This window comes from Castanea sativa, chromosome 7 (genome assembly GCF_040712315.1).
Source record: "Castanea sativa cultivar Marrone di Chiusa Pesio chromosome 7, ASM4071231v1".
In the NCBI taxonomy this organism is placed as follows: domain Eukaryota; kingdom Viridiplantae; phylum Streptophyta; class Magnoliopsida; order Fagales; family Fagaceae; genus Castanea; species Castanea sativa.
This window is the reverse complement of record NC_134019.1, coordinates 14,170,195-14,197,085: the sequence shown is the minus strand read 5'-3', so window position 1 is coordinate 14,197,085 and position 26,891 is coordinate 14,170,195. Positions and strand designations below refer to the sequence as shown.

General features: G+C 35.5%; 2 protein-coding genes and 1 long non-coding RNA gene across 3 annotated transcripts; 2 read left to right on the top strand and 1 right to left on the bottom strand.

Annotated features, from left to right (window-relative positions):
* Positions 1-272: 272 nt before the first annotated feature.
* On the top strand, positions 273-2,542 carry LOC142644596 (pentatricopeptide repeat-containing protein At3g02490, mitochondrial-like). The gene has a single exon (XM_075819175.1). It carries the CDS (start codon positions 394-396, stop codon positions 2,371-2,373), a length of 1,980 nt encoding a protein of 659 aa, XP_075675290.1. The 5' UTR covers positions 273-393; the 3' UTR covers positions 2,374-2,542.
* A 3,964-nt stretch (positions 2,543-6,506) lies between these two features.
* LOC142641958 (uncharacterized) lies at positions 6,507-12,925 on the top strand. Its single transcript, XR_012845559.1, has 4 exons — positions 6,507-6,790; positions 6,880-6,936; positions 7,023-7,123; positions 12,569-12,925. It is a non-coding gene; the product is annotated as an uncharacterized LOC142641958 (long non-coding RNA).
* A 3,794-nt stretch (positions 12,926-16,719) lies between these two features.
* On the bottom strand, positions 16,720-26,891 carry LOC142643369 (lecithin-cholesterol acyltransferase-like 4). Its single transcript, XM_075817973.1, has 11 exons — positions 26,377-26,891; positions 25,390-25,481; positions 24,984-25,102; positions 23,273-23,408; positions 23,057-23,108; positions 22,097-22,197; positions 19,871-20,053; positions 19,007-19,164; positions 18,776-18,830; positions 18,598-18,651; positions 16,720-17,444 (listed from the first exon to the last, which is right to left on the bottom strand). The coding sequence occupies exons 1-11, from the start codon at positions 26,621-26,623 to the stop codon at positions 17,028-17,030; spliced, it is 1,614 nt and encodes a 537-aa protein (XP_075674088.1). The 5' UTR covers positions 26,624-26,891; the 3' UTR covers positions 16,720-17,027.

The following is a 26,891-nucleotide window of genomic DNA, read 5'->3' as shown; positions in this document are numbered from 1 at the left end:
TTTTAAACAATTTTACACACATTTTTACATACTTTTTTACTCACACATATTTGAAAAAATTACAAATAACATTACTTAAAATCCTATACCAAACGAGTCCTAAATAGCTAAATAGTTTGAAAAGTGTACTAACTAACAAAATAGTTTGAGTTTTAGTATCATTTTCCAACAAAAAAAAAAAAAAAAAAAAACCCAAAAAACGCATCGTAACACATACCACTTTGACTTGTCCTGGCTATTAGCTAGCAGTAGCACTTAAAACTCCCCGCACTTAAATTTAGCAACTGTAGCTCGCAAACCAAAACCCAATCCAATCTTTCTTAAACCCTAACACTTCTCCCTCTCCCTCTCCCTCTCCCTCTCTCTCTCTCTCTCTAACCCTAAAAGGCAACCATGAGACACCAATGGCGCTTGCTTCTACGACCTCACCACATTCTCCGATCTCAGCTTCACAATTCCACTCACTCGTCCTCGCATTTCCAGGTACTCTCCAATCCCAATCTCAATCTCCCACCATTTCGTTCTCTCACTTCACTCTTTCACACCACTGTCTCACAAAAACCCCAATTCATAAACCCTAGAGACCCCATTTCTCGTAGATTCTCGTCTGAGCCTGAACAAGCCATTGAAGAGAAAGACACGGATCACACTCACTTAGTTGTAGCTGATATTTTTGCGAAACCTACTGTGGGTGTGGATGATATTAGGAAAGAGTTAGAGTTGAACAATGTTGTGATTAGTCATGAATTGGTGTTGAGGGTTCTGGGGAAGCTCGAATCGAGCCCCGATGTGGCGAAGATGTTTTTCAATTGGGTTTTGGAGAGTGATGGTCAGAAACTCAGCTCTAAATCATATAATTCGATGCTGAGGATTCTGGGTGTTAATGGGTTTGTTAAGGAGTTTTGGGATTTGGTTGGGGTTATGAACAAAAAGGGGTATGGGATATCCAAGGGCGTGCAAAATGAAGTCTTGGAGAGGTTCCAAAAGGATGGGCTGGGTGGTGATGTTGAAAAATTGAGGGCTGTGTATGACTCTGGATCGGTGGATAATTCGGTGGAGAAGGTTTGTTCCAAGTTGTGTAAGATAGTTAGGAGTGAAGTGTGGAGTGATGATGTTGAAAGGCAGATACGGGAATTAGGCATTGAGTATTCGAGCGATATGGTTAAGATGGTATTGGAAAAGGTTGGTGTGGAGCCAACAAAAGCGTTGATTTTCTTTAGATGGGTGGAGGAGAGTGGGTTGTTTAAGCACGATGAGCAGACTTATAATGCTGTGGCCAAGGTGTTGGGGCGGGAAGATTGTATCGATAGGTTTTGGAAAGTTGTTGATGAGATGAGAAGCAACGGGTATGACATGGAGGAGGCGACATTTGTTAAGGTGTTGGGGCGGTTTTGTAAGAGGAAAATGATTAAGGATGCTGTGGATTTGTATGAGTTTTCCATGGCTGGAGCAAATAAGCCTTCTGAGGATTGTTGTGTCTTTCTATTGAGGAAAGTAGCAGTTGGTAAACAATTGGATATGGGTCTTTTTTCGAGGGTTGTGAGGATTTTTACTGAGAGCGGGAATTTGTTGACAAATTCTATGCTTGGTGCAGTTCTTAAGTCATTAACCAGTGTTGGTAGACTTGGAGAGTGCAATAAGGTTTTGAAAGAAATGAAAGAAGGTGGGTTTGTGGCTAATGGTCATTTACAGAGTAAAATTGCATTTCAGCTTAGTAGCACTGGTAAAAAGGATGAGGCAAGTGAACTTATGGAGGATATGGAAGCATCTGGGTCCACTCTAGATCACAGGACATGGGCATCTTTCATTGAGGGGCATTGTGTGGCTGGGGATCTTGACAAGGCTTCTGATTATTTCAAACAGATGGTTGAAAAGGAGGGAGTTTCTTCTGCTAGTTATGCATTCCACATTTTGGTAAACGCTTATTGCCAAAAGAACAGGGCAATAGAGGCATGCACGCTTCTTGTTGAGCTGGTAAATGTTGAACAGTTGAAGCCCTGGCATACTACATATAAAGAATTGATAAGTAAGTTGTTGGTTCAGGGTGGGTTTCAAAATGCTTTAAGTCTTTTGGGTTTGATGAAAAATCAAGGGTTCCCACCCTTTGTGGATCCATTTATTGAGTATGTATCAAAGTCCGGAACTGGTGATGATGCTATCAACTTTTTGAAGGAAATGACTTCAAAGAGGTTTCCAGCAACATCCGTGTTTCTCCGTACATTTGAAGCCTTCTTCAAGGCCGGAAGGCATTTTGAAGCTCAAAATTTCCTTTCCAAATGCCCAGTCTACATTCGTAACCATGCTGATGTCTTGAATCTCTTTTATTCCATGAAATCTAGAAAAGGTTCTTCTGCCACTAATGTGGCTGCATAGGCTTTTTGGCTGTATTTCCTTTTGTTTCATGTCAGATTAATGTATTATGATATTTCTTCAAGAAATTTTGGTATGCATATTTTGTTCTCTTTCATCCAAAATTATTGACTATTGTGGCATCATAAGCTTTTTGTGGCTAATAAAATATATGATTATTTGAGTTTCCTAACATTTTTCTCTTTATTGTATTTGTCTCATGGGTTCAGTAGAACTCTTACTGTGACATCTCAAGTGCTTAGTGATTGACTAGATTATTGATGAGATTAAAGATTTCCAATTTTCTTAAATGGGCTAGGGGGGGTTAATGTCCTGGGTTCATTAACATTACGTATCTGAAGTTTGAAATAGATTCTTTGAAATATCAATTGACTTGAACTAGCCTTGGAATTTTTCCTGTAAGAGGTTTCTTTTGACTTTTCTTCTGATATTCATATATGATGTTTATGATCTTCCACTGTGCTTGCCTTCTTTATATGATGACTTGATCCTATCCTTTGTTCAATTTATTTTATGAATTTCAGTACTTGGCAGTTTTTTAAGGCATGTATGTTGGAGCAAAGTTGGCTTTTCTAGATTGATTTGGTCCTCCTTTTTAGGAGCACAAATATGCTGCATTTGTCCGGCTTTGCAGTTGAGCACAAATATGCTGCATTTGTCAAGCTTTGATAAACTCTAGCACTGCTGAGCATGTTTGTCCTGTTTCCTTTTTCTGTTGTCATTGACTTGCACTTATGAGTTATGACAACTTATTAGAACTTTAGATCATTAATTGGTTACACTTCTTATGCTTATTGGAGCTCTGGTCTATTGTGATTCATCGTCTTTAGACCAAGTGGCATCTCCTTTCCTAAGGTGATGGTGACAATGTTTTAATCCCATATTGACGAGAATTATATTGACCAAAAAAAAAAAAAAAACTGATGAGAGCATTGTGCAAGTGATTTTTGGTTAAATCACATTGTTAATAGATCTTTATTTTTGGCACCCATGGTATATTTTTGTGAAATTATGCGATGAGACTAGTTAAGAAGTGTGTCATAGCTGTTCCTGCTTTTTTCTATTGTCATCAGCTCAAATTTTATATTTAAGCGTGGGATTGGATCAGTTTATGCTAATATGTGGAGTTGCTCCACTCCTATTGCATTGAGAATCTTACTTTAGTTGCTTCAAAATTTGCAATACGTTCCAGATGAGCAGACTTTTGATGGCCCATGAACTTAAACTCTTTTTTATTTAATAGTGGAAGATGTGTTGGTTTAACAATATTTTTTATTTAATTTGAGAAGAGTTTTGAGGGCCGTGGGTCTTTGTTTCTTCAGGTGGGTCATTGTTTTCTTCAGGTCTGATTATTATCGCTGGCAGATGTACTGGATGTCTATTGGACTTTCAACCTAGTGAATCCTTTTGGGCTTTTTTAACATTTGTTGCTTGCATTGAATGGGTTCATCCTGGTGAACCTCTTTCATTATTCTTTCCTCTAAAATGTTACTCTTAATCTTAATCATTGGTTAATTTCTTCTCTTTTTTTGACAGAGTTAGTTACTTTCTTTAAAAAAGGGGTAAGTGCGTCATTTCCTAGAAACAGATTAAAAATGGTGGCCTTTTTGTGGTTGATGTTTGCCTCTTGTTCTTTTTGGTTAATCACAAATCAGCTTGCTTCTTGCTTGATTAAGCATTGTTCCTGTACTTGAATAGAATTTGTTGAGCTTTGGTTCATGGGTTATTAATAAAGTACCAAGAGCCTCGTAGTTCAGCTAACAGTTCTTAGTATGTCCAACTGAGACAGTCACGATTTAAAACCCCCATCCCCTCTTGTAACTATCGAATTATAAAAAAATTGATGAAATATTTATGAGATGCTACAATCTTATGGTTGATATTACCACTTTCAACTATTTTTCCCAAGTGAGGCTTTATTTGGATGCGTTATTTGGTTAATATGCAACATTCCAAGTGGAACCAAGCTGCAACGGGAGCAAATTTAAGCTAGGCTGTAATTTGGCATTATATGGTTGTTAAATGATTGTCAATTGAAGAGTAAGATCAAGAAAATAATGTTTTTACTTTTTGGAAATGGAAGTAATGCATTCATTTTATGAATAACAGTGTTGAAAGACTAGTAACAGTTCCTAACAAGGTTCATGATCTGCTTCCCTTTTCCCCCTTTTGGTGCTGCAGAGAACACTTGAAACTTTTGAAATTCTGAGTTGCCTTCAAGTTAAATATATCGTTAAGATCCATGTTCACATGGAAATCCTTAAATAGATGTTGAATGGGATTCCTTCCTTGATTTGTTAATGCTTTGAGCTTTGATGAGGTCTAGATTTATGATGATGTTATCCTTTTTGTATTTGTTTGCACTGTTAAGCTCCATGTTTATGGGCTCACTGAGGAGATTTTTTCCTTTCTTGATTTGTGGATACTGAGATTTGCTAGGTGTTGGTTTTCATCACCACACTCACACACACAAAAGGGAATGCTACCTCCTTGCTTCTAGGTGGATGTTCGTACCTTCTCCTGTTTCCTTGAACTAAAATTAACCCCGTTTACCAATTAATCATAGGAACATTCAGTGAAATTTTTTGCATATATATATATATATATATATATATATATATATATTAAATGCAACACTCTGCCTGGGTTTGAAGATGATGAATCTGTGAGTAGGATTTTCCAAGCCAAGGAAAACCTTGATTCGTAGATTTTGGTTTAGTGGAAAATAGTGGCCATATTAAACTAATTCTTCACTGCCAAACAGTAGGAAAGCACATAGCAAGAGAATCACCACATTCCCCGCACCATTGATCTTGCCAAAACTTCACTCTAGATCCAACCCTTACCTCAAATTTGAGATAGCTTGACAAATTAGGACAACCCTGTCTAATATGCTTCCAGAAACTCATCCCATAAGAACTAGACACTGAGTTGGAACACCAGCGCCCCCCCTCCCCCCACCAAGCATTTCACAACCATACTTCACTAAGATCAGTCTCCTCCATAACACATCCCTCTCAAACCCAAACCTCCATAGCCATTATCCTATAAAGCTTCATTAAAGTGTCTCAAAATCCTAATAGCCAAACCATCAGAGGGAAGAGGAGCACAAAGTTTAGCCCTATCCACCAGAGGAAATTTGGGTTCATCCCATAAGAAATTACGCTGAAGCTGTTTGATCCGATTAGCCACGTCAACAGGAATAGGAAAAAATAGTGGACCCAAAATTGTTAGATAAGTATTAGTAGATGCTGAATTTTAGGAGGAGATGGCAGAAGTTGGTAGAGAGAGGTATATAAAATGGGAGAGAGGGAAAAAGGTGCTCACTTTTTAGTCTTATGAAAGTTTTTTTTTCTAACTTCTTAATTTGAAGTGAGATTCAAGGGCTTTAATGGCTATCTGAGGGAATGGGGGCTTTACTGTTCAGTCCTATTATGAGGCTATTCAAAGTAATCCAATTAATTCTTTCCCTTAGAAGAGTATTTGGCATGTAAAGGCCCATTAGAGGGTCTTATCCTTTGCATGGACATCAGCTTAGGGGAAGTCTTTCTTGTGATAATCTCAACAAGTGGGGTTTCTCTTTAGTTGGTTGGTGTTGCATGTGCCAGTGTAGTGGGGAGATGTTAGATCATTTGTTTTTTCCATTGTGATGTTGGCATAATTTTTATGGAGTTTTGTATTTTGAGCATTTGGGATTCAATGGGTGTTACTGATCAATGGGTGTTACTGAGTACAGCTGACCTCTTGTTTGTGTGGAGGAATTGGTTCGGGAAACACTTACCAGATATTTGGAACTTTGTCCCGTTATGTTTGATGTGACTATTGTGGAAGGAGCGAAATAGTTGGATTTTTGAAGACTTAGATAGCTCAAGGGCCCAGTTTGAGTTACTGCTGATTCAAAGTTCAAACTATGTTTAATTGGTCTAGGGCATGGAGACTTACAAATTGAAACTCCCTTCTAAATTTCACAGAATCACTTAAATTTTGTGCATAATATATATTTTTTTGTAATTAGTTTTTCTTGTATTGTGCTCATCATCATGAGCATGAAGTAATCTATTCTTTTAATTAAATACCATTACTTATTAAACAAGGAAAACTTAATAGCCTTAATGGCTGTTGAATTTTCTTATGTTCATTATTATGCCAAAGCCCATCTACTGTTTGACTACAGTGAAATATGTATTTTAGTGCTCTGAATCTGTTATATGCGTATTGATAGGTAGGACTGCATCTGGTACAGCAGTATCTTTTTCAGTTTGATCAGTTGGTGAGAGAGCATTTGCCCAAGCTGGGGGAGCATTTTACCCAAGAAATGATAAATCCTAGCATGTATGCAAGTCAGTGGTTCATTAATGTTTTCTCATATTCTTCTCCTTTCCATTTAGCTCTTCAAATTTGGGATGTCTTTCTTTATGAGGTTAGTGATTGGTAACATATGTGATTTGCCTTAGAAGCATTGTGATTTGGGGTAAAACATGATACATATCCACCATTTTCATTTTCCAGGGTGTTTATTGTTTATAAGGTTGGTTTGGCCCTACTAAAGTATTGCCATGTGACATGGTGAGTTTCACAGGATCTTTTGTATGCTTAAAATTAAAATTAATTGTATAGTTTCTCGCATGTAATGTTCTCGTTCTGTTTATCAGATAAACTTACCTTTTGAGAAACTCATACATGCTTTGCGTAACTTCCTTAAGGATGCAATGGATCCAAATACATTATTACCTATGGCCTCTACTCAATTAAGGTTCTCTCTCTCTCTCTCTCCTTTGAATGTTGTCCTAATGCTTGGATCTGATATTTTCAGTTGCTCTAAGCCATAATCAATTTTTCTTCACATATGGACTATAACCTTGATGCCTAAGCAAATTGTCTGAACCTCTTGCATAAGGTCACTAGTTCAGGCAACTTGCACATTAATAAATCATAATTGAGGTTAATCTATCTCTACCAAAGTGGAAATTTTCAATTTTAGGTTAAAAGGCATGAAATGTTCAAAACATACAAGTGACCTTGTGTAATGTAGTAAATTCTAGTGGGTTCTCAATTGGTAAAGCCTTTTGTTGTTGAACAATTGACCTAGGATCAAATCCCATCTACACTAAAAAGAATTCCTTTAGTGTCTTGGCTTGATGGTAAAGAGAAACCATGATGGAGCTAATGCCATAAGTTCAAACTTTATCATATATATTAACAAACCAAAAAAATGTAGTAAATTATAGAATTTTGATGCAAGCACAAAAAGAAACATATGACATCGATGGGCATTACTTGTATGTTTCTGCAGATTGATGCAAAGAAGCGACTAAAGGACTATTTGCCAACTTCCTTTTTCTGTATTTCAATTTACAAATCAAAGAATTCCTTTACAAATATCTCAAAGGAAGTAGTCGCTCCTGCATTTCCAAAATTAGGAATTTTTCTGAGAGAGCGAAGAGGGGTGGGGGAGGAATTGCTTTTGGTATTTGAGAGTTTTCTAAATGATCATGGATATTTGGTGTAACTTAAACCCTTTTGAGCTTATCTCATGGTGGGGGTTATTTTGATCATTGCTTTCAGTTTTCTGACTAGTCACTGACTCATTTATCTAGTTCTACACATGCAGTCACTTTGGCTATCCTTAGCTTCATAGAATATGTATAAAGTTTATAGATATGAAGCCATAGCTACTCAGCTAGTTCAGTTGGTCATATCTAGTTTAGGAACCCTAGAAACTAAAATAATCTCAGTTTTACACCAATTTTGGTGCCACATTGACTTGGGATTCAACCTCAATTGCTTTTTTAATTGGTAAGTTTCACATGCACGTAGTGTGTTATGAATAAATGACCCCATCCTCCATCTTGCTATTACAAGGGGAGGAGGTTCCATTTGAGCTTGAATTCTTTGGTGACCATAAATGCTCTTCAGCTGAAATTGATTTTACATTAACCTTTTTTGGGAAATGATACAAGGGAAGATGTCTCAAGAAAGGAATGCTTCTAGCTCAAATGCAAATAAAAAATCAATATCATCAATTCTTAACTCATTCAAAATGGTTTGACTGCAAAAATGCTCCGATATGATTTTATGCATATTTGACATCATTTTATTTGTACCATATGCAATGGTGAGATATTCTGTCCTTCGTTTGCAAGTAATTGAAGTGCCTTTAGTGATCTGAGAAAAGAAAAAGAAGCGGACCTTTACATGGATTTTTGAACACTGATTTTTTTTTTTGTGTGGGCTGGGGAGGTGGTGGAGCTTGTTTAGTGTTATTAGTTGTTCAGACAAATGTTGTGTATAGAATGCTGTTTATTTAAATTTCTGTACAAGTGCTCTCCGACTCTATCATCAAAAACTAAACTGCTAATCAACATAGCTTTTATTTTAATTTTCCAAAGGATTAAGAAAATGTATTTTGCATTTCTGAAGTGCACTCAAAAGATATTTCTTGTGTCAATAGGAAATCTTGCCTTATGCTGCTACTAATAAGTTTCATATATGATTATTGCACCCTCTACATACCAGTGCTGATTTCCATTTTAGATATGTTGATACTTCTTCTTCATTTATTTTTATTTTTTTTATGAAATGAGATTTCATTAAGAACCAAGCACCAGAAATACAACAAGCAGCTTGGGCTGCAAACAACAGAAACAAAGTAAAAGATTAGAACATCGCACAGAACATAGAATATTGCATCACAAAGACACAGCAGGCCAACTGAAACTACAACCAAAAACACAAGAAAGAGCAGCCAAAAACTAAAGCTAGTTAAACAACAAGAGCCCGAAACAACATGATGCATTAAAACCAGTGGTTGGAAGCTTCCCTAGACAATAAATGGCTCTATTCATTATGGAGTTCTCAACTCCTTTCAGCCTGAACAACCTAAACCAAACATCAGCAACAATGGCATGTATGATGTATCAGCTCATCCTTGGATCTTATCCTGCTATTACAGATACAAGCATTTCAGTCATTACAAAGGTGATAAATTGTTACGGCCTAAGCCAAGTTATAAGGTGTTGAGGGCTCCTTACTTTCAGCTTCCTCACAGCCCAATCAACTTCCGCACTCCTCCCCCCGATCTTCCTTCTATGGAAACACTTCCTAAGGACAGACTCCCAGATTCTCTTTGAGAAGGAACATTCTATGAAAAGATGACTTCTGGACTCAATTCTTCCTCTTAAAAATAGACAAAGCGAGTTCCCTATATATCCCAGTTAGAGGTAGTGGCTCATATTTTGAATGAGAAAGTAACACCGGTCTCTAGTTTAGAGGCCTCATGGGCAGAGGATAGCAAAGTGGAACAGAGTCCATGAGACCCAATGTGACTTTATCTAAGTGTGTTATGCCTAGGCCAAATAATAGATTGTAGGGTGCGGAAGGCAAAGCCTCCTATGAAATGGTAAGGTATATTGGGAAATTCAATGTACCGTGTTAAGGTTTCTTGGGGCAGTATGAGTTCATTGTAAACCCTTATTTTTCACATAGTAGAATTCTCAACCGCTCACTCCCATGGATGTAGGCACATAGTTGAACCATGTAAATTTATGTGTTGATTTTCTCTCTCTTTTCTCTCTATTTTCAATATAACATTGCTCAAATCTGAATTCTTCAACAATTTCCACTGAGCACGCATGTCTCTAGCCGTGAGTTTGTTCTGAATAACCAACCAGGTCACAAAAGCATGTTTTGGAATATTCTTATGAAATCAATCTAACCTCAACCAGTTAACGGAAGACTTCACTTGACAAATAGCTCTCCTTGTGTCTGTGCAACTATATTTCTTTTTCTTGTTGGCAGCTGGCAGCCATTCAATTGAGTCTACACCTCGCAAATTCATCATCACAAACTTTGCTTTGAATAACAACTAAGCTGTCAGGCCTGCCAGGAGGCTAACACCAAAAGTTATTCACTATGAACTTAGAGAGATTTTCTGAAGAGTGGCTAGCTGAGTCATGGATGATTCTGCTTCCATACTTCAGCTGCAAAGGCCCATCCTCATGCAATTATCATGCTACACAAAGATCCTCTCACTATTTCCAAACTTATGCTTCAGCAATTGCCTAGCAATGCTCCTTTGTTGAAGAGTTTTCTGCCATCCTCACGAACAAGCAGCTGGAATCAGTCTTTCCACAGAGATTTTCCTCTCAGTAATAAGCTTCTGTCTTTGCTACCCAAATTGAACCAGAAGCAAACAGATACCAAATAAATCTTAAAAACATCAGCTTTATTCCACTCTGAAATTTTGAACAAGCCCGAGCACCCTTCCTTTTTAGGAAGTTACATCCTTCCAAGCCACCTAAGCTCTTGCACTCCCTTTAGTCAAGCAATTCCACAAATATCCATTCAAAATCTGCTCATCCTGCCTCACCACAATAGAACTGCACACTGTATGACACCAATTAAATCAGTTGGAGTGTACTAGAAAAGGACAAATATGTGGGACACCAAGAGTGAGTTCTATTTGTGATCTTAGCAACCAAAGGTTTGCAATCCTTCCAAGAAAGCCTACCTGAAATAAGAGGAACTCAAAACTACTTTATCAGAAGCTTTCCCTCTTTAAAATGCAATAAACCTAATTTTGCTGCTTTCCCTACTCTGTCACACCAAAATAAACTTCACTTGTTGCTAATATTGGCTGCCAGACCAGAAAATTTTAAACTTGTCAAGAACTTGCTTAGCGATCTCCACTCTGCTCAAATTGGCCGCCATTAGATCACATTAGATCGTCGAGCACAAAACCCCTCTTCTGAACAGCCCTCTGAATCAGCTTGCTAAAAACCTCCGTGGCCATAACCAAGAGGTGAGGGGGGTGACAAGTTGCCTTGGTGCCTTAAAGGAAGTGGTAAGTTTGATACTCAGACTTTTCATAAGGAGATTTGGGGTGCTAATATTTCCCCATTTCCTTGGAAGAGTATTTGGACCATTAAGATTCCTAAGAGGGTAGCCTTCTTTGTATGGACAGTAGCTTTGGGTAGGATTCTTACATTGGATATTCTTTCTGAGGAGGGGCTACCATTAGTGAATTGGAATTGTATGTGTCAAAGCAATGGGGAAAGCAGTGGACCACCTCTTACTTAACTGTGATGTTGCTTATGCTCTCAGGGAAGATGTGTTTAAGATGTTTGGGATTCATTGGGTCATGACAGGGTCTATTGTGAGCCTATTGATCTGTTGGAGAAACTGGTTCGGGAAATATAGCTCGAATGTTTGGAATTTGGTGCTGGGCTGTTTGATGTGGATTGTTTGGAGGGAGCGGAATTGTCGTTCATTTGAGGATACCAAAAGCTCTTTAGAAATACAAGTCTTGACCCATGCAACAATCTTCTCAGGACAAATAGCCTTTACATACCTAAAGGAACTCCCATTCCTCTGAATTGTAAGCCTTCAAAATACCAACTTTAACAGTGCAGCTAGGCAGCTGATCATCCCTATGATAATTGCTAATCAGTTCTTGAGCAACTAAAGCAGTTTTTCCACTGCCCACTTGTCACCCACATGAAGTTGAATATTTTCTGAAATCTACCCAGGTATAAAAGCTGTTTGGCAGGGGCTAATGAAACCATTGAGGCACACCTTTAACCTATTTGCTAGAATTTTTATGTACACTTGTACAAAGTGTTACAACAAGGAATAGGATGGAATTATAACAATTGAGAGGGTTTTGTACCCTGGGAATCAAGGTTAAAGTAGTGGCACTAGCCTCTCCCAAAAGCATACCTCTAGTATCATATGGAAACACCAGAACTAATGAAGTAATTTGATGGACAAGATGAGTAGGATTATAAAATTTTCATGTAGCCACACTTAGTAATTTGTATTTTAATTAATGTAAGCAGAGGAAGGAAATAATTGTCCCTATTACCCTGGAAGTTCCTGAAGTACCTTTCATGATACGTTCCACACTATTATGGAGGGGTACAATGACTGAAGTCCCACTTTCATACACTCTTAAGCTATGCAGACACTTTATTTACACCATATTCATATAATAAGACACTTAGGATCTTTGAAATTTCATCTATATTCCAGCATCCTAAGATTTGGGGATTAGGTTACTCAGACACCTTGATCCACATTTCCATCCTACAATTTGCCATGCAGGCTTAGAAGTTCTTAAAATGCTTAGTATTATTCTGTTGGATTTTCTTTCATTGTTCTTTTGGTTTTCCAGATATTCATGTACATATGTTTTATTAAGTTGTTAGGTATCTAAACGTTTGGAGGAAATCAACCAGAAATATGAGAAGAATGGAAAGCGAGTTCAATTGGCAGATTTTCATGAAAAGCAGAAACGGTCATAATGAAAGGTTCTTCTCATCTAAGAGGAGCTAAGAAAAACTGGTCAATCTATATAACTCCCAATTTTTTTTATTCGTCTTACTGGTGATGTATAGTATGAAGAAATGTGTGGCAAACATCGACTCTGTTATCATCTGATTGTTCATAGCTGCATGCTCCATAAATTTTTAAAGAAATCACAGCTTACATGTGAAATCATTTTCCAGCACAAATGAAAATTTCATATTCTGAATCTCTGATATAGATGGGATCCTATCCGTATGTTCAAAAATTTTCATTTGATTAAGTTGACCTAGCGATATCTACAATGTTGTGATAAAGTTGAAATCTTAGAGATTATTTTACGGATTAAATAGAAAAAGAGAGTGAATGTCTAGATCATTGTTCTTTCTGCAAATATTTTATGGTTATTGTTTAACATTTTGTCTTTTTTAAGGCTTGTATATACTATATACTAGTGGAGGCCTTTTTTTGTAATAGCCATTCCTTAGAACTTCTAAGATGAAATTTATCCCATTATTCCACCACTCATTGTTCAATATATATTTTTGAGGCCACTTGTTCATCACTTTCCCTTGGCTGTCCGTATGATTAAGTTGATTACATAATTAGCTTTGTTTAATTGATACTTTTCTTTCTGGTTTAGCAGATGGTAGGCCAACTAAGTCAACTTTGATTATCCCCTTCGACTTTTATAAGAAACTAGCCATGGTCCCGCGCGATGCGCGGATAATGCTTTAAGCTGTTATGTGAAAAACTTATATAGAATATTCAAAATATTTTAAAGTAATAACATGAAGTAATTTTGCAATAACATGAAGAGATTTTTGTTAAATTAATAATGTAATACAAAATTAAGGGATGGAGAATTTAAACTATAGAGAAAAAGTTACACAAATTAGAAATTAGTTATTATGTGGTGTAATATCTTCTAAAAAAAATGTAGCGTAATAAGTTGATTGTTTGTTTAATCATTTTTTTCTTTTTGCTGAAATTTTTAATCATAATTTTTGTTTCTACGTTGGCTTGGAGTTAGCATAAAAAATTTGTAATTTCATGTAAATGTTTTTTTTTTGTTGAGAAAAATGTAAATGTTTAGTTGGCTTTTGGAAATATCATCTAAAATTTATGATGTCACGTTTATGTATTGAAGTATGATAGTGGTAAGTTAAATAGTCAGTGAAAATAGTGATATCCTATTAATAGAATTTTATTATAATCCAAATATGTAAAGCAGTTGAGGTGTAAAGCTAAATGAAAAATTACTCTTACAAAGCGTCACATGACAGAATTGCATGGTCTCTCACGTGATGTTTTTTTCTTTCTTATATATATTTTTTAAGAAAAAAACCATATAAAATTCTTTTATATATATATATATATATATATATATATATATAAAATTAGTGCATACTTATATATAATTAATGTGTATTAACTTCATTAATACACTCAATGAATTAATTTTTTTATATAAATGTAAACTTTGATGAGGTGGAAGCCTAAGTAAGAGAAGCTCAACGAATGTACCACTAGGCTAAACCTCATGCTCTCCCACATGAGGTCTCTGCTTTTATATATATACTAGTAAGTTACTCGTGCGATGCACGTATAATGTTGTAATATTTTATATAAAATGGTTTCGGAGAATGTTGTATAATTACTATAACATAATTATTATAGAACTTTATTTGTAATGAGTCTATTATAAAAAACAACCGTTATAAATTTTACACATATATCCATTATAAATAGTCAATTGCAATGATGAGAAATAAAATAAATAAATAAAACTTTGGAGGAATATTATAGAATAAAAGTTGATATAGAATGTGTCTTTCTCTTTCTTCTTAATTCTAAAAACAAATACACATACTAAACACCCACGGTCAATTACATTATTTACAAAAACCACAAATTCACAACGTCCAACCTTAACATCAAAATAGTAATTGCCATATGTTGTCACCCAATATAAAATGAAAGCCCCCCTTTCCTTGGTTGTAGGCAACTCATACGGATTATGATTAAATGAAATAACAATGTTAGAGCTAGGTAGGTGTCATCGAAAGATTGAAGGTAAATGACATCGTTTTTTGTCTGTGTATATTCGACATAGGATGGCTTAAAGGGCTATGGCTAGATATATATATAAAGGGGTAGAAGTGCAAGATGTGAAAATTGTGAATTAAAATGCAAAGAAGTTTGTGTGTATGTGTGAGGGATAAAAAGTCTTGAAACATTAAACCAAATTATACAAATAATATTTATTTTTTAATTAGAAAAGTCTTGAAATATTGAACCAAAAAGTCAATAATTAATTTATTCTTATCTTGAGAATATTTCAATTCTCTTTACATAGAATGCGCCACTTGGTAGAACTTTATTACTATTAGTCCTTACTTTCTTTTTTTGTTTTTCTAAAAAATACTAAAATAGTGGGTATACTAAAATAGTGTGTGGTATAAGCTTAGACAATTAATAAGATATTAATGAGATAATAGTAAAATAAGTTAATGTGAACTTTTGGGTGACAGTAAAAAAAATTAATGAAAGAGGTAAAGAAAATGTTAAATGTAAAAGTAGAGCGCCATTTGGCTGAACCTCAAGCACTCTCGTATGAGGTCTCTGCTTTTATATATATATATATATATATATTGATTGATAATATATTGATATGTTCAATATCACAATTTTAAAGGCTACTAGTGGGCATTCTTTGCTTTAATATATGTCAACAATTTTATTTTATTTTATTTAACTAGAAACACCAGGAGGTGCGAGTTGAACTACTAGCAGCTCTTGGCTATCAACAACGCTTGTTGGTTACAAGTAAATAAGTTCAAAATTGTTGTTTATGCATTATCTGAAGAATGTTTTGTGTAGAAGAAAATAAAATTGACAATCCACTTGGAATATGGATGGTTTTCTTAATATGGAGGATTATTCCTCTCTTTCACGTTGTTGTTGATGCATCCAAGAAAGGCACGCTTCATGCTTCATGCTTGTAACACCGTTTCATTATAGATAGAGATTTCCTCCAAACAAGCTTGTAGCAATTGCTGCAAAGAAGGATAGGTGTCAAATAGATAAAGAAACACATATGCAAGAGAGGAGTTGTTAGCCCTAATAGCGCCTCTTTCATCTAAACTAGACGCCTCTCTCTCCTCTCTCATCCTCCACCTTTGTTTTTCTTAGCAACCTCAAATTGGCAAGAGCATCACCTCTTTGTTTCAATCTAACCGACATACAGCCAAGCCAAGTCCCTCTCATCCTCCTCCTCCACCTTTGTTTTTTCGGAACCCTAGATCGGCTAGAGACTCATGGCCACATGCAGCAGCCGCAATCTCACCTAACCATATCTCCATTCCTCCTCTTCACCCCCTTCCCCCTTTATTTTTTATTTTTTTTTAATTTTATTTAAGTACACTAGAGGTCCGTTTGGATACAGCTGAAAACTAAAACTGAAAAACACTATAGAAAAATAATTTGAGAGAAAAAAAAAAGCGTTGAAACGCAAACACGCTGCGTTTCAGCCCAATCAAAACGTTACCTAAGATGTCAGACCAACAATTATTAAACAAAAATACAGCGGCTTGTGTCTTATGCATTTTTGCACCAGACACGATACGATTACGACACCTAGTTTTGGATACCTGCCCAAATCGTATTGTGTTCAGTTAAAAAATGCATTAAATACAAGCTTCACCCATAAAAAAATGTTGGTAGTGAAAGTTGATGTACCTATTGACACACCCACGGGAACACAATTTTGCACGAGAAAAAAAATGTTTCTTAGACAACAATTTCACAACTTTTTAACGAACGCTGACATCAAATGTTTTAACAACATTTTTCAGTAGAACAGCCTAACAAAGTTGTGTTCTGGGTGTGTCCAAATATTTTTCTCGTGCTTAGACAGCCACATTGAACATCCAAATCAATCCCATTTTGTTACCACTTCACACCCCAAAATTAACTGCCTCACCATAGCCTTCGTAAAGGTCGAGTGCCTTAAAATAGAAAAGCAGGTGTGGAGAAAATAACAGAGACATCAGAACTACAAGAACTTGAATGAAATGGGGCCTAGAATAAGACCGTTACAACATTGAACTTCACGTCTTTTAATTCGTGTAAACCACCTTCCTGGCTCACACCCAAACATATACGGTTCAACAACTTTGATAAACCTATAAGAAAGTTCAATGAATTTTAATCTTGATAGTCTGTACATACATATTTACATATCACACACACATTACATATAGATTCTTAATACACGAGTTTAACCTCACAGATGACTATACAGGAGACTTTCACCTTTCGGGGTTCAATAAAATGGTTCAATGGGAACCAATTTATGCATCAACTGACACACTTACGGCATTTAGCTCAACATGCTGCTTGCCCTCATTTTGAGGATGAACAATAACAGTAGCACAAGCCTCAGCCCGCGAAGAATTATTATCTCCCACTTGAGAAACAGATATGGAACTCACCATAGGCTTTGCATCAGCCATATGGTCTTGTTTGACTTGGTCTTCTGAGATGATTTCCCATTCTTCTTTAAGAGATGTTACTTGTAAGCCTTTTTCCTTGTGGCTTTCCATTTCAAATGCAGTGGGTAATATCACATAATCATTGACAGGGTTGTAGTAAGGGTCTGAATCTGCCTTCAGCCAGTGCTTAAGAATCCGAAATACATGATGGTCACAGAGAATTCCTCGATGCTCACCAGGGATTCCAATCCTTGCTTCTGCATCAAGCCCATCTGCCTATAAGGGAAGGAAAAAGCAGGTTATATAGATCGCCAGTTCATAATTCACAATTGTCAATCTAAAATTTATCAGGAAAAGGCCGTAGTTGAGAGTTGAGACTATAGCTGCATTTCTCCTTTCAAATTATTATAATCAGCAATGGAAGATCAAGTTTGGCTTGTCATATTGTTCTTAAGAGAATCTTACATTTGTACAAATCATCAAATTCAAAAGACTTTCCTTGTTTATTTTCTCCATGTTTTATTGCTCCTGGAAATCATAAAAGCTAAACCATTGGTCTAATCTACTTTTTTTGTTTTTTATAACTTGCTCAAATCATCTGATATGTTGTCTGAAACTGTGAAACCAATTAGTATCCCGCATGCATATAACACAAACCTGTGTAATAGGTGAATAATGATATGCCAGCTTGGTTTCTTCATTTCAAAATGTTTACAAATGAAATGTCAGCTTTAGTATTCTATTTTTGTGTTTCATTTATTAATCATAAATATTTTCAAGGAATTTCCTTTTTTATTCATCCAGCTTTTTATCACTCTCAGATTTTTTATCCAATTTATTATATGGTTAACACTCCAGGTAATGAAAATGTTGCTACAGAAATCAGAAAGATTTCATTATCCAAGCATTATACCTAAGAGCTTGATCATGATCCTAGCTCTTATTCAATTAATGTATATTTTCCTTTAACAAGGTGTTAAGTTTCCCTTTTCATCTCTTTTCATTTCAATTTGTTCTTTATGCCATGTGGAGGTCCAAACAATTTTTTTCCTCCCTCCCCCACCCATCCACCCAGCGTTTTTCTAATCTCTTCTCTAAATTAAATTAATCCCTTTCTTTGGACCAGCAAAGAAGAGGCATAATCACTTATTATTTTTAACTTTTATTTTGGCTTAATAATTTAGCTAATTTCACTCCCACCATTTCAAAGTCAGAATGCATAAATGTTTAACCCTACGAAACAGCATTAACAGAGTAAAAAGGATACGTGCTTTCACTCGCTGCATTAGAAATGCAACAAAAAAAAAAAAAATGCAGCCACCACAAATCATAAATGAGATACTTCAGTGAATACCAACTGTTAAAGCTGTGTTAAAAAGATCATCCATGGCAAGAAATCATAACAGATCAAATAGAAAATCTGGCATACCTTGGCCGATTCTGTTGGAACTGTCCCATCACCATCCACACATACATATGTAGGCTGAAATTATGCAAACACAAGTTAGCTTTCTTACACAAACAGTAACTTGCAGCACAAACAGTAACTTGCAGCAAAAGATGAAATCAAATTACAACATGGATTAAATTTTGTTGTAGATAATGACCTGGCAAAATGGTAGTTCTTGTAAATCAGTAACAGGAGTTTCCTCGCTTCCATAGCTGCGCATGGTAAATAACTTTTAGAGATCAAATGAACCAAACTCAGTATCAAAAGAACATAGTGGCATATTAGTATTTTAGTTTTAGTATAAGCTTCTATTCCACAATAAATTGCTCAATAACCATAGTTTCTGACTGCAATAAACCCATAACACTTCATTTAATGGAGATATTACCAGACACTATGGGGTGTCTCAAGATTGGTCCCATATATGTTGTAGAATTTAACTTGAGAAGGAACTTTAGCAGAACATAAAACTTCTCGTGTTTCATTAGCCCATTTCAAGATGTCCAAGTTGAATGGTAGTGGAATACTTTCACCGTCAAAATTGACCTGGAGATATGCATAAAGTCCAGTAAGCAATATCAGTTCTTTTCATCTAGTTTCAGCATAATGTTAAATAAGAACAGGAAAAAAAACAATCATAATATTCCACAGGTGGCATTTCTACAACATGATGGTTAATGCAAAGCTCATCATTATTTTATTTTCCTTGGGGAAAATACAAACAACAAATATATAGCAAAGCACCAAGCAAACTGTGTGGAGATATATAGTGGCAACCATAGCTCCAAGTCCAATTCTTAATCACAAGAAAACCCTGAAATTACATATGTTACAATCATTTGTTGACAACTTGACATAACAGAAAACATAAAGAGTTTATAAGAATGTGACAACTAAAAATTCTCTACTCAACCTTAACCCTTAATCCCACTTGGTGCTATCTAGGGCCATAGTTAGCTGACTTAGCTCTCTAAAAATTGTCAATTGTTTTGCACAACTGGATATAAACTCAAATAAAAGGAGGGTTACGATGTGTGACTGCCATTGTAACGCTCACCTTTTATGAACATGGATCTAAAGAATGTCTCAACTAAAAAATTGACTTACAATTTTAAAAATTGAAAAATATTCCAAAGTCCAAACATGACAAGTTTCATTTTTCATTAAACCATGAGACAGTAAAATAATCCACATTAAAGTTACCACAAACTTCACTAATCTGTACTTGGCACAACAAGAGTTCAGGGCTTACAGTGTTACTTGAAAGAGCTTCCTTAAAAATTTCTATACTTTCTTCTGGGGAATAAGATTCTAGGATAAGATCAGAGTTCCCATCACTGTCTTGCTTCTCTCTCCAGATCTCTAGAACAGGAATGTGTTGCCAATGAAAATCCAGACAACCCATCAGTTCATATATTGATGGGCATTCAATCAGCTGACAAAATTGCAACATGTTAATATATTATCCGAAGAACCTTGGTGATTGCAAACATATATATGTGTGTGTGTGTGTGTGCCTATCAAAGTCACCATTATAGAAAAAGGAAATAAAACAAATGCTCCCGCTGTCCTAGTATTGTTTCTCCGCCTTAGAAAATCCTACTTTTAAAGGGGCAATTGAATGCGATTTAATATATTATCTGAAGAACCTTGGTGATTGCAAACATATATGTGTGTGTGTGTGTGTGTGCACGCCTATCAAAGTCACCATTATAGAAAAAGGAAAAAAAAAAGAAAAAGTGCAACTAATGCAGTCAAAAACTCAAAATCAGATAAACTGAATGAATATTATCACCAAATGCTTAAATGTTCCTACAAAAATGACAATATAATGCTTCTAGAGAAAAAAAAAATGAATAGCAAAACTAAAACCTCAAAATATACATAACCCTGCAGGCCCACGCATGCCAGAGAATAACTCATATTTTACAGCATTTAGTGACTGAAAAAGCTTAGGGTGTAATATAGCAGATTTCAGGGACTGAGAAGCACACGGTTATAAACAAATGCTCCCGCTGTCCTAAAATTGTTTCTCCGCCTTAGAAAATCCTACTTTTGAAGGGGCGATTTAATGTGTTATTTTGTAAATAAAAATGTAAGTATCCAATATACGCTCCCTAATTTAAACTAATACAAAAGAAAGGAACATATAGCATATTTGCTCAGTATAAAACTCTTAAAAAGTACAATGATCAATCAAATCTAATTGGGTGGAAAAGGACCAAGAATAGACCTTTCACATCCCACAATAAAAAGATATATTTTTATTGGAGATGGCACACTGATTCATCTTTATACGACTTATGGTGTAGTTAATTCTTCACTGAAATACCTCTTCCCTGATCTTTTTACCATGGTTGTGGAAATAATGATTCAGTTGCCTCTTAATTGATGGAGGAGAGCGGTACTGAAATCCTCAATTTACTTGAGATTTAAATTGGAATCTTTGAATAATTTTCTTGATTTGTAGAATTCTAATTTCCCATATAATGGAGTTGAGGATCAAGAGTCTTGGAGATAATGATGCTTTGAGAGGGTCTACTAGACAATCCTAACCATTCATACATTTTAACTTACTTTCTGTTGTCATATAGAGATGAAAACAAGGACACCAAGTATCTATGTATATATGTATATGTGTGTGTGTGTGTGTGTGTGTGTGTGTGTGTGTGTGTGTGTATACACACACTTGAGATTGGAAATTGGAATCTTCGAATAATTTTCTTGATTTGTAGAATTCTAATTTCCCATATAATGGAGTTGAGGATCAAGAGTCTTGGAGATAATGATGCTTTGAGAGGGTCTACTAGACAATCCTAACCATTCATACATTTTAACTTAATTTCTGTTGTCATATAGAGATGAAAACAAGGACACCAAGTATCTATATATATATATGGGTTGAGTTCAAGTTACACCATCTAATATTTTTTAATTAAATGTGAATTTTGATAAATCTACTGCTGGATTATATTATCTTCGTATATTCTCTATGTTTATAAAATTTCAAGATGATCAAAAATTCATAGCCATGTCATCAATCAATTGTTTAAATTTAAGTTTTTGTAATTTAATATAATCTATAAAAGATGAGCTTATGGATTGAATGGTAAATTATATCTAATTGGTTTGAAAATTGGCATGCATGTTAAGAACATATAGAACATGTAATTTAACGGTTAGATTTTCAAAATATGAATTCAATAACAAGTTAATTGGGTTGTGTAACGTTGCTTAGAGTTGTCTTAGGTGTAACTTGAACCTAACCCCATATATATATATATATATATATATATATATAAATTCAAAAGGAGAGAATTAGTGATAGAGATTATTGCACAATATTCAACACTAACACAAAAGTGGCAGATGTAAAGTTCAATAAGCAGTCATAAATCAAAATATACCAATAACGCAAACAAAACCGGAAGTCCCAACATAGTTGTAACCTGAAATACCAAAAGTAAGGGACTCATACCAGCTGGTGCATGCTCCATTTGGATATAAAAAAATTCTGTTCCCATCCTTCAACAAATGACATTCCATTCAAAAAGGTAGACGTAACATATCCAGGTGCACCTGTTGGACAATTTCACAGAATGCTTCAACAGGACTGATAAAGTTCTCAATCCAAAATCAACTTTTTGGTATATTTTCTGACACCATTGAAGTAGGGATGAAAATTAACACCAACAATTATAAAGAAACTACAAGGAGTTTTTAGAAGCTCAACCTTGACTAACAAATTGATTAAAGATTTTAGAAGATTAAACCATGCTAATAAAGTTAAAACTTTCAGCAAATGGTCCTACAAACGATTCCAAGGTGATCCTCCAAAGTCAGCTATTAGTCATGTAGCTACTAGTAGTATGTCTGGGTTGATCCATCAGGATGCAGCCTAGTGGATGGAGGCTTGGGATGAGCAGTAGATGTCTGGGTTCAATCCTCACTAGAAGTTTTGCTGGATTACCTAATGCACAGTTCTGGCTAGTGGGGTCGTTTATTCGTGGTTTACTCCCCAAGAGGTGGGTCCAAAGGGCCCTGCCTTGGTGAGGTTCCACATCATTAAAAAAAAATATTTTAAGAATGGCTAGACTCTTAGAATATATCAATCAGTAGAAAATAACAGGTTCCAAGACATCATATTGAAAATATATTAACAAGGAAAGTGGCACAAGCATGTACAACATTATACACACTATATATGAGATCCACCCTTTGCAAATTTGAAATTTAGGCAATACATGCCAAGAAAGTGAAGAGGAAAGTCAAGCCATTTCCATACAGAGAAGAGAATATCAAGTGTTTCAAATTTTAATTTTGACAAAACAAGGTTCCCGATTTCTGCATGTATCAAGGAGCTAGGAGTTATGGTCTCTTAGCTACTATAAATATGCTCCAAAACTCCAATGCGTTCAAGTTATATAGGATCATTTACCCTGAAATGGTGCAGCAATTGCAATCCAATTCTTCACATATTTCTCAAAAATCTGCAAAACAAAGTGCATAAGATTGGGAGAGTTTACCTTGCAGCAAAACTGAAGCAACCAGCTAAGAAAGAAATAACCAAAACTTGAAAGAGAAAGATAGAGACAATATGGAAAGGGAGAAAAGAAAATAAGAATAATTCAAGAAAAGGAATGTAGATTCTTACATCGCTATGCAGGGACATGAAACATTTCACCAGAAGACCCCCCATAGAATGACTTATGATGTTTATCTTTTTCCCTCCAGAAGCATTATATACTAACTCTAGTTTTGCAGCTAACTGCTCCAATGTTTCTGGCAATCTATAACAAAAACAAAGCATAGACAAGTTAAAGACATTAACTCACAAGAATAGAAAAAGATCTTCATGCATCAAGAATCCAGCCCAATTACAGACAGAGATGAGATTACTCTACAAAAAAATTTCACAATAAAAAAATAAAAAATAATAATAATAAAAAGAAGAAAACTATTTAAAGTCCGCCTCAATTCAATATCTATATGTGCAACTGTGCAAGACATGTGACATTTTAATATTTCATTTTTTACATTAGTAGAATGCTCCATCCAGTGTGCATATAATGAACTACCATCAGTCTCTATGTTTCTTGCTTTTCACAACTTTGGCATTACATGGTAGTTGTGGTTTACATGTGTTTAATTTTGTTTGTTTGTTTTGAAGTCTTTATTATAACCAGAAGCTGAAGTTATTTAAAGGGAAACGTTCCTGTGGAGTTCCCATTTTGTGCAGGGGAGGTAGAATCCTTCATATGTTTAGAATTATAATTTTTCAGAGTTTTCAAAAGAGAGAAGCACATGGGTCCAACTCTATCACATTCATACAAGAGCTTTGTTAATTGGATGCAAGAACCTTGAGACAGTACAGAAGTCGATTGCAGCAAAAACTTAGTACAGCTGATACACTAAGGTAATGGAAAAAAGCTCTTGTTTGATGTTGAAGAATTTGGGATCATGGCATTTAACTTGGCTTCAACAAAGACAGAATTTGGGATCATAGTATTTAACTTGTCTTCAACATACACTCATAATCATATCCTATCTTGGGAGAAACAGCACATAGAACATCAACTTTTAAGTAAATAATATATCTTTCTTTACAGGTCCTGAAGAAGAGCAAACACAAAAGAAAGTCGAGTTCCAAGGATGAAAGAATCCTTTTCCTTAAGCATATTGAAAACTCAAGTTTGATGTATCAATTAGAGACAATGGAAATAAATCTATTATTGCCTTCATCATCCATAACTGGCAACGTTCACCACTTGGTGGAACAAATCCACTTGTGAAGTTGATGGCTCTCAATGGCAGTACGAGGAAGCAAGAATCAATGATGAGTGACACAGGATGTTAAAACTGGACATGTGAGCATTAGAACAATAGTTAAGTGATTCTATCCACCCTTTCCTATTAGCTTAAGCTCATGGGATAAATGATAGTTTATCAGTTTCCTCTGCCAGTAGGAAGAAATATTCCTTAGAATTGTTCCTTGTCTTTCTTAGCTAAATACCCCCCTCCCCCCTCTTTTCATGGGTGCAAAAGCAACATATTGAAAAGAAAAGGTTGTGATAGGCCAGCTTGACCTCTCAGAACTTTTGATCAATGAAGATCCGATAACAATAGAAACTTCAAGACATGAAGTATGAAACAGGTTGTACGAGTGCATAAAATTTGTAACATTGTTGCATTCAACTAAATTTGCAGTATAGCAGGCTCCTGTTTTTTTCTTAATTAGTAATAAAATTCATTGAAAGAAATATTATAGAGGCCAAAGCACATAGGACATGTACTGAGGGGGCGTGAGAACAAAAACAGCACTAAGAATTATAAAGACTACATCTATCAAGCAGTTTAGCAGGTACCTGTTGCTTTGGCGGAAATCATACCCAAATCCAAAAAGTGTTTTTCCCTCTTGAAAACCCCATTTTATCATTTCAACAATCATGTCATGGTAATAATAAACACAATCACGCCCAATGATCTGCATCAAACAAAACACTATAATAAATCCATAAGCAGTTCAATTTTTCATCACTTACAGCATACTTGGTTAATAAAACAGAAATGGAAACAGAAACATCCCACCATAGTAAAAATTTTACCAACTGTTTTACTTTTCAATTCAGTGTACATAAATAACACTTATTAGCTATTACTTCAAGGTTTTAATAAAGCTTAACATTGTTAGGGACAGTAAGCTATTCAACTGTAAAGCCTTTTTGTTTTACCAAATGTAAATGTAATACAAAGTCATGATACATAACGCACCAAGTCAGGGTCTAATAAATCAATTGCATACAGTCCAAATCTGTCTTCAGGAACCACAATAGTTGAATTCGGATCCAAAGACACAGTTTTACCTGTTTCATATAATAAACATCATTATCCAACACCACCAGAAATTTTAAAGTAAGAAAATCTAGAAAAGACACAGTTTTACCTGTTTCATATAAAAAAATTTACGAAGTATAAAAGCAATTGCAGCAATGCAAAGCACAATAAACATCTATAATACGATACTGAATATTTGTGTGCAGGTGCGTACAACCATTTGTTGACTTACCTAGCAATTAGCAGTAGACAGCATTCTAGGAAGTATACACTTGCTATTAAAAACAAAAGTCCATACCCAGTACACAAAGGCTTCCATTTTTGCATTGTTTAGGAACGGTGTCCCCAATTTTTGGAGAGGTTGACTCCCAGACTTTAAATTCACAACACATTGCTTGGACAGAGCGCACTTGCCATCACACCCAATGCACCAATTCCAATACATGTGCTATGAACATGAATTAAAATATTTATTTTTAAGTCTAAAATACCCGGTCCCTAAACTTTAGCCCATAAGTGATTTTAGTCCTGAAGTTTAAAGTGATCGCTTTTAGTACCTAAAAAACTTAAAGGGATCGCTTTTATTCCCCCGACAAACTTAAAATTGATCGCTTTTAGTCCCTAACAAACTTAAAAGTTATTGCTTTTAACTTAAAGCAATCGCATTTATTCCCTAATAAACTCAAAAGTGATCACTTTTAATCCCTAATATGTCTAACAGGATAATTTATGTGTAAGCAAGTGATCACGTTACTAAATTCATGAATTTTCACAACATTCAATTTAAGGTTTCTAGGTCTTGAGAAATTCAATTTATCTGAGCTCGAAATGCCAAAATCAGAGTCCACAAACAATGAAAAATCCATCAATCTATGCACATAAATAAATAAATTTAACGAAAAGATTATATATAAAGATTGTTACCAGTAGAGGGATCGAAGCGAGACCAAAGCTTGGAGCGGCACTTGTAATCGGCTCCGAGAATCCGAACCCAAACCCGCTCCTCCTTACCGTTACCGGAATCAACCGCTTTCATGATCGAACCAGCGATACCCGGAACCAACAGAACCGGGTCGAGATTCGGGTCCACATACTGCTCCGCCTTCTGCCTCCTCAGAAGGCTCAGCCACATCTCCACCGATTGCACGATTTCCTCCAACAGCACCGCCATACCCAACCAAATCAAATTCAAACCCCTCCTGTTTTTTTAGATTTCAAAGCTTTTTGCTTCTTCTTTTTTGGGGTTGAGAATTCAATTCCTAGGAAATGAAATCCTTAAATCTTAAAGTCTTAGAGAGAAATTTTGTTGAGAAGGTAAAGGTCAAAAGGTGGAGGTGGAGGTGGAGGTGGCGGTGGCGAGAGGTTACAGCAAAAGTGGCAAAGGCTTTCACGGATTAATGGATTTTCGAAACTCTTTGAAACAAGTACGGTATCTCCGT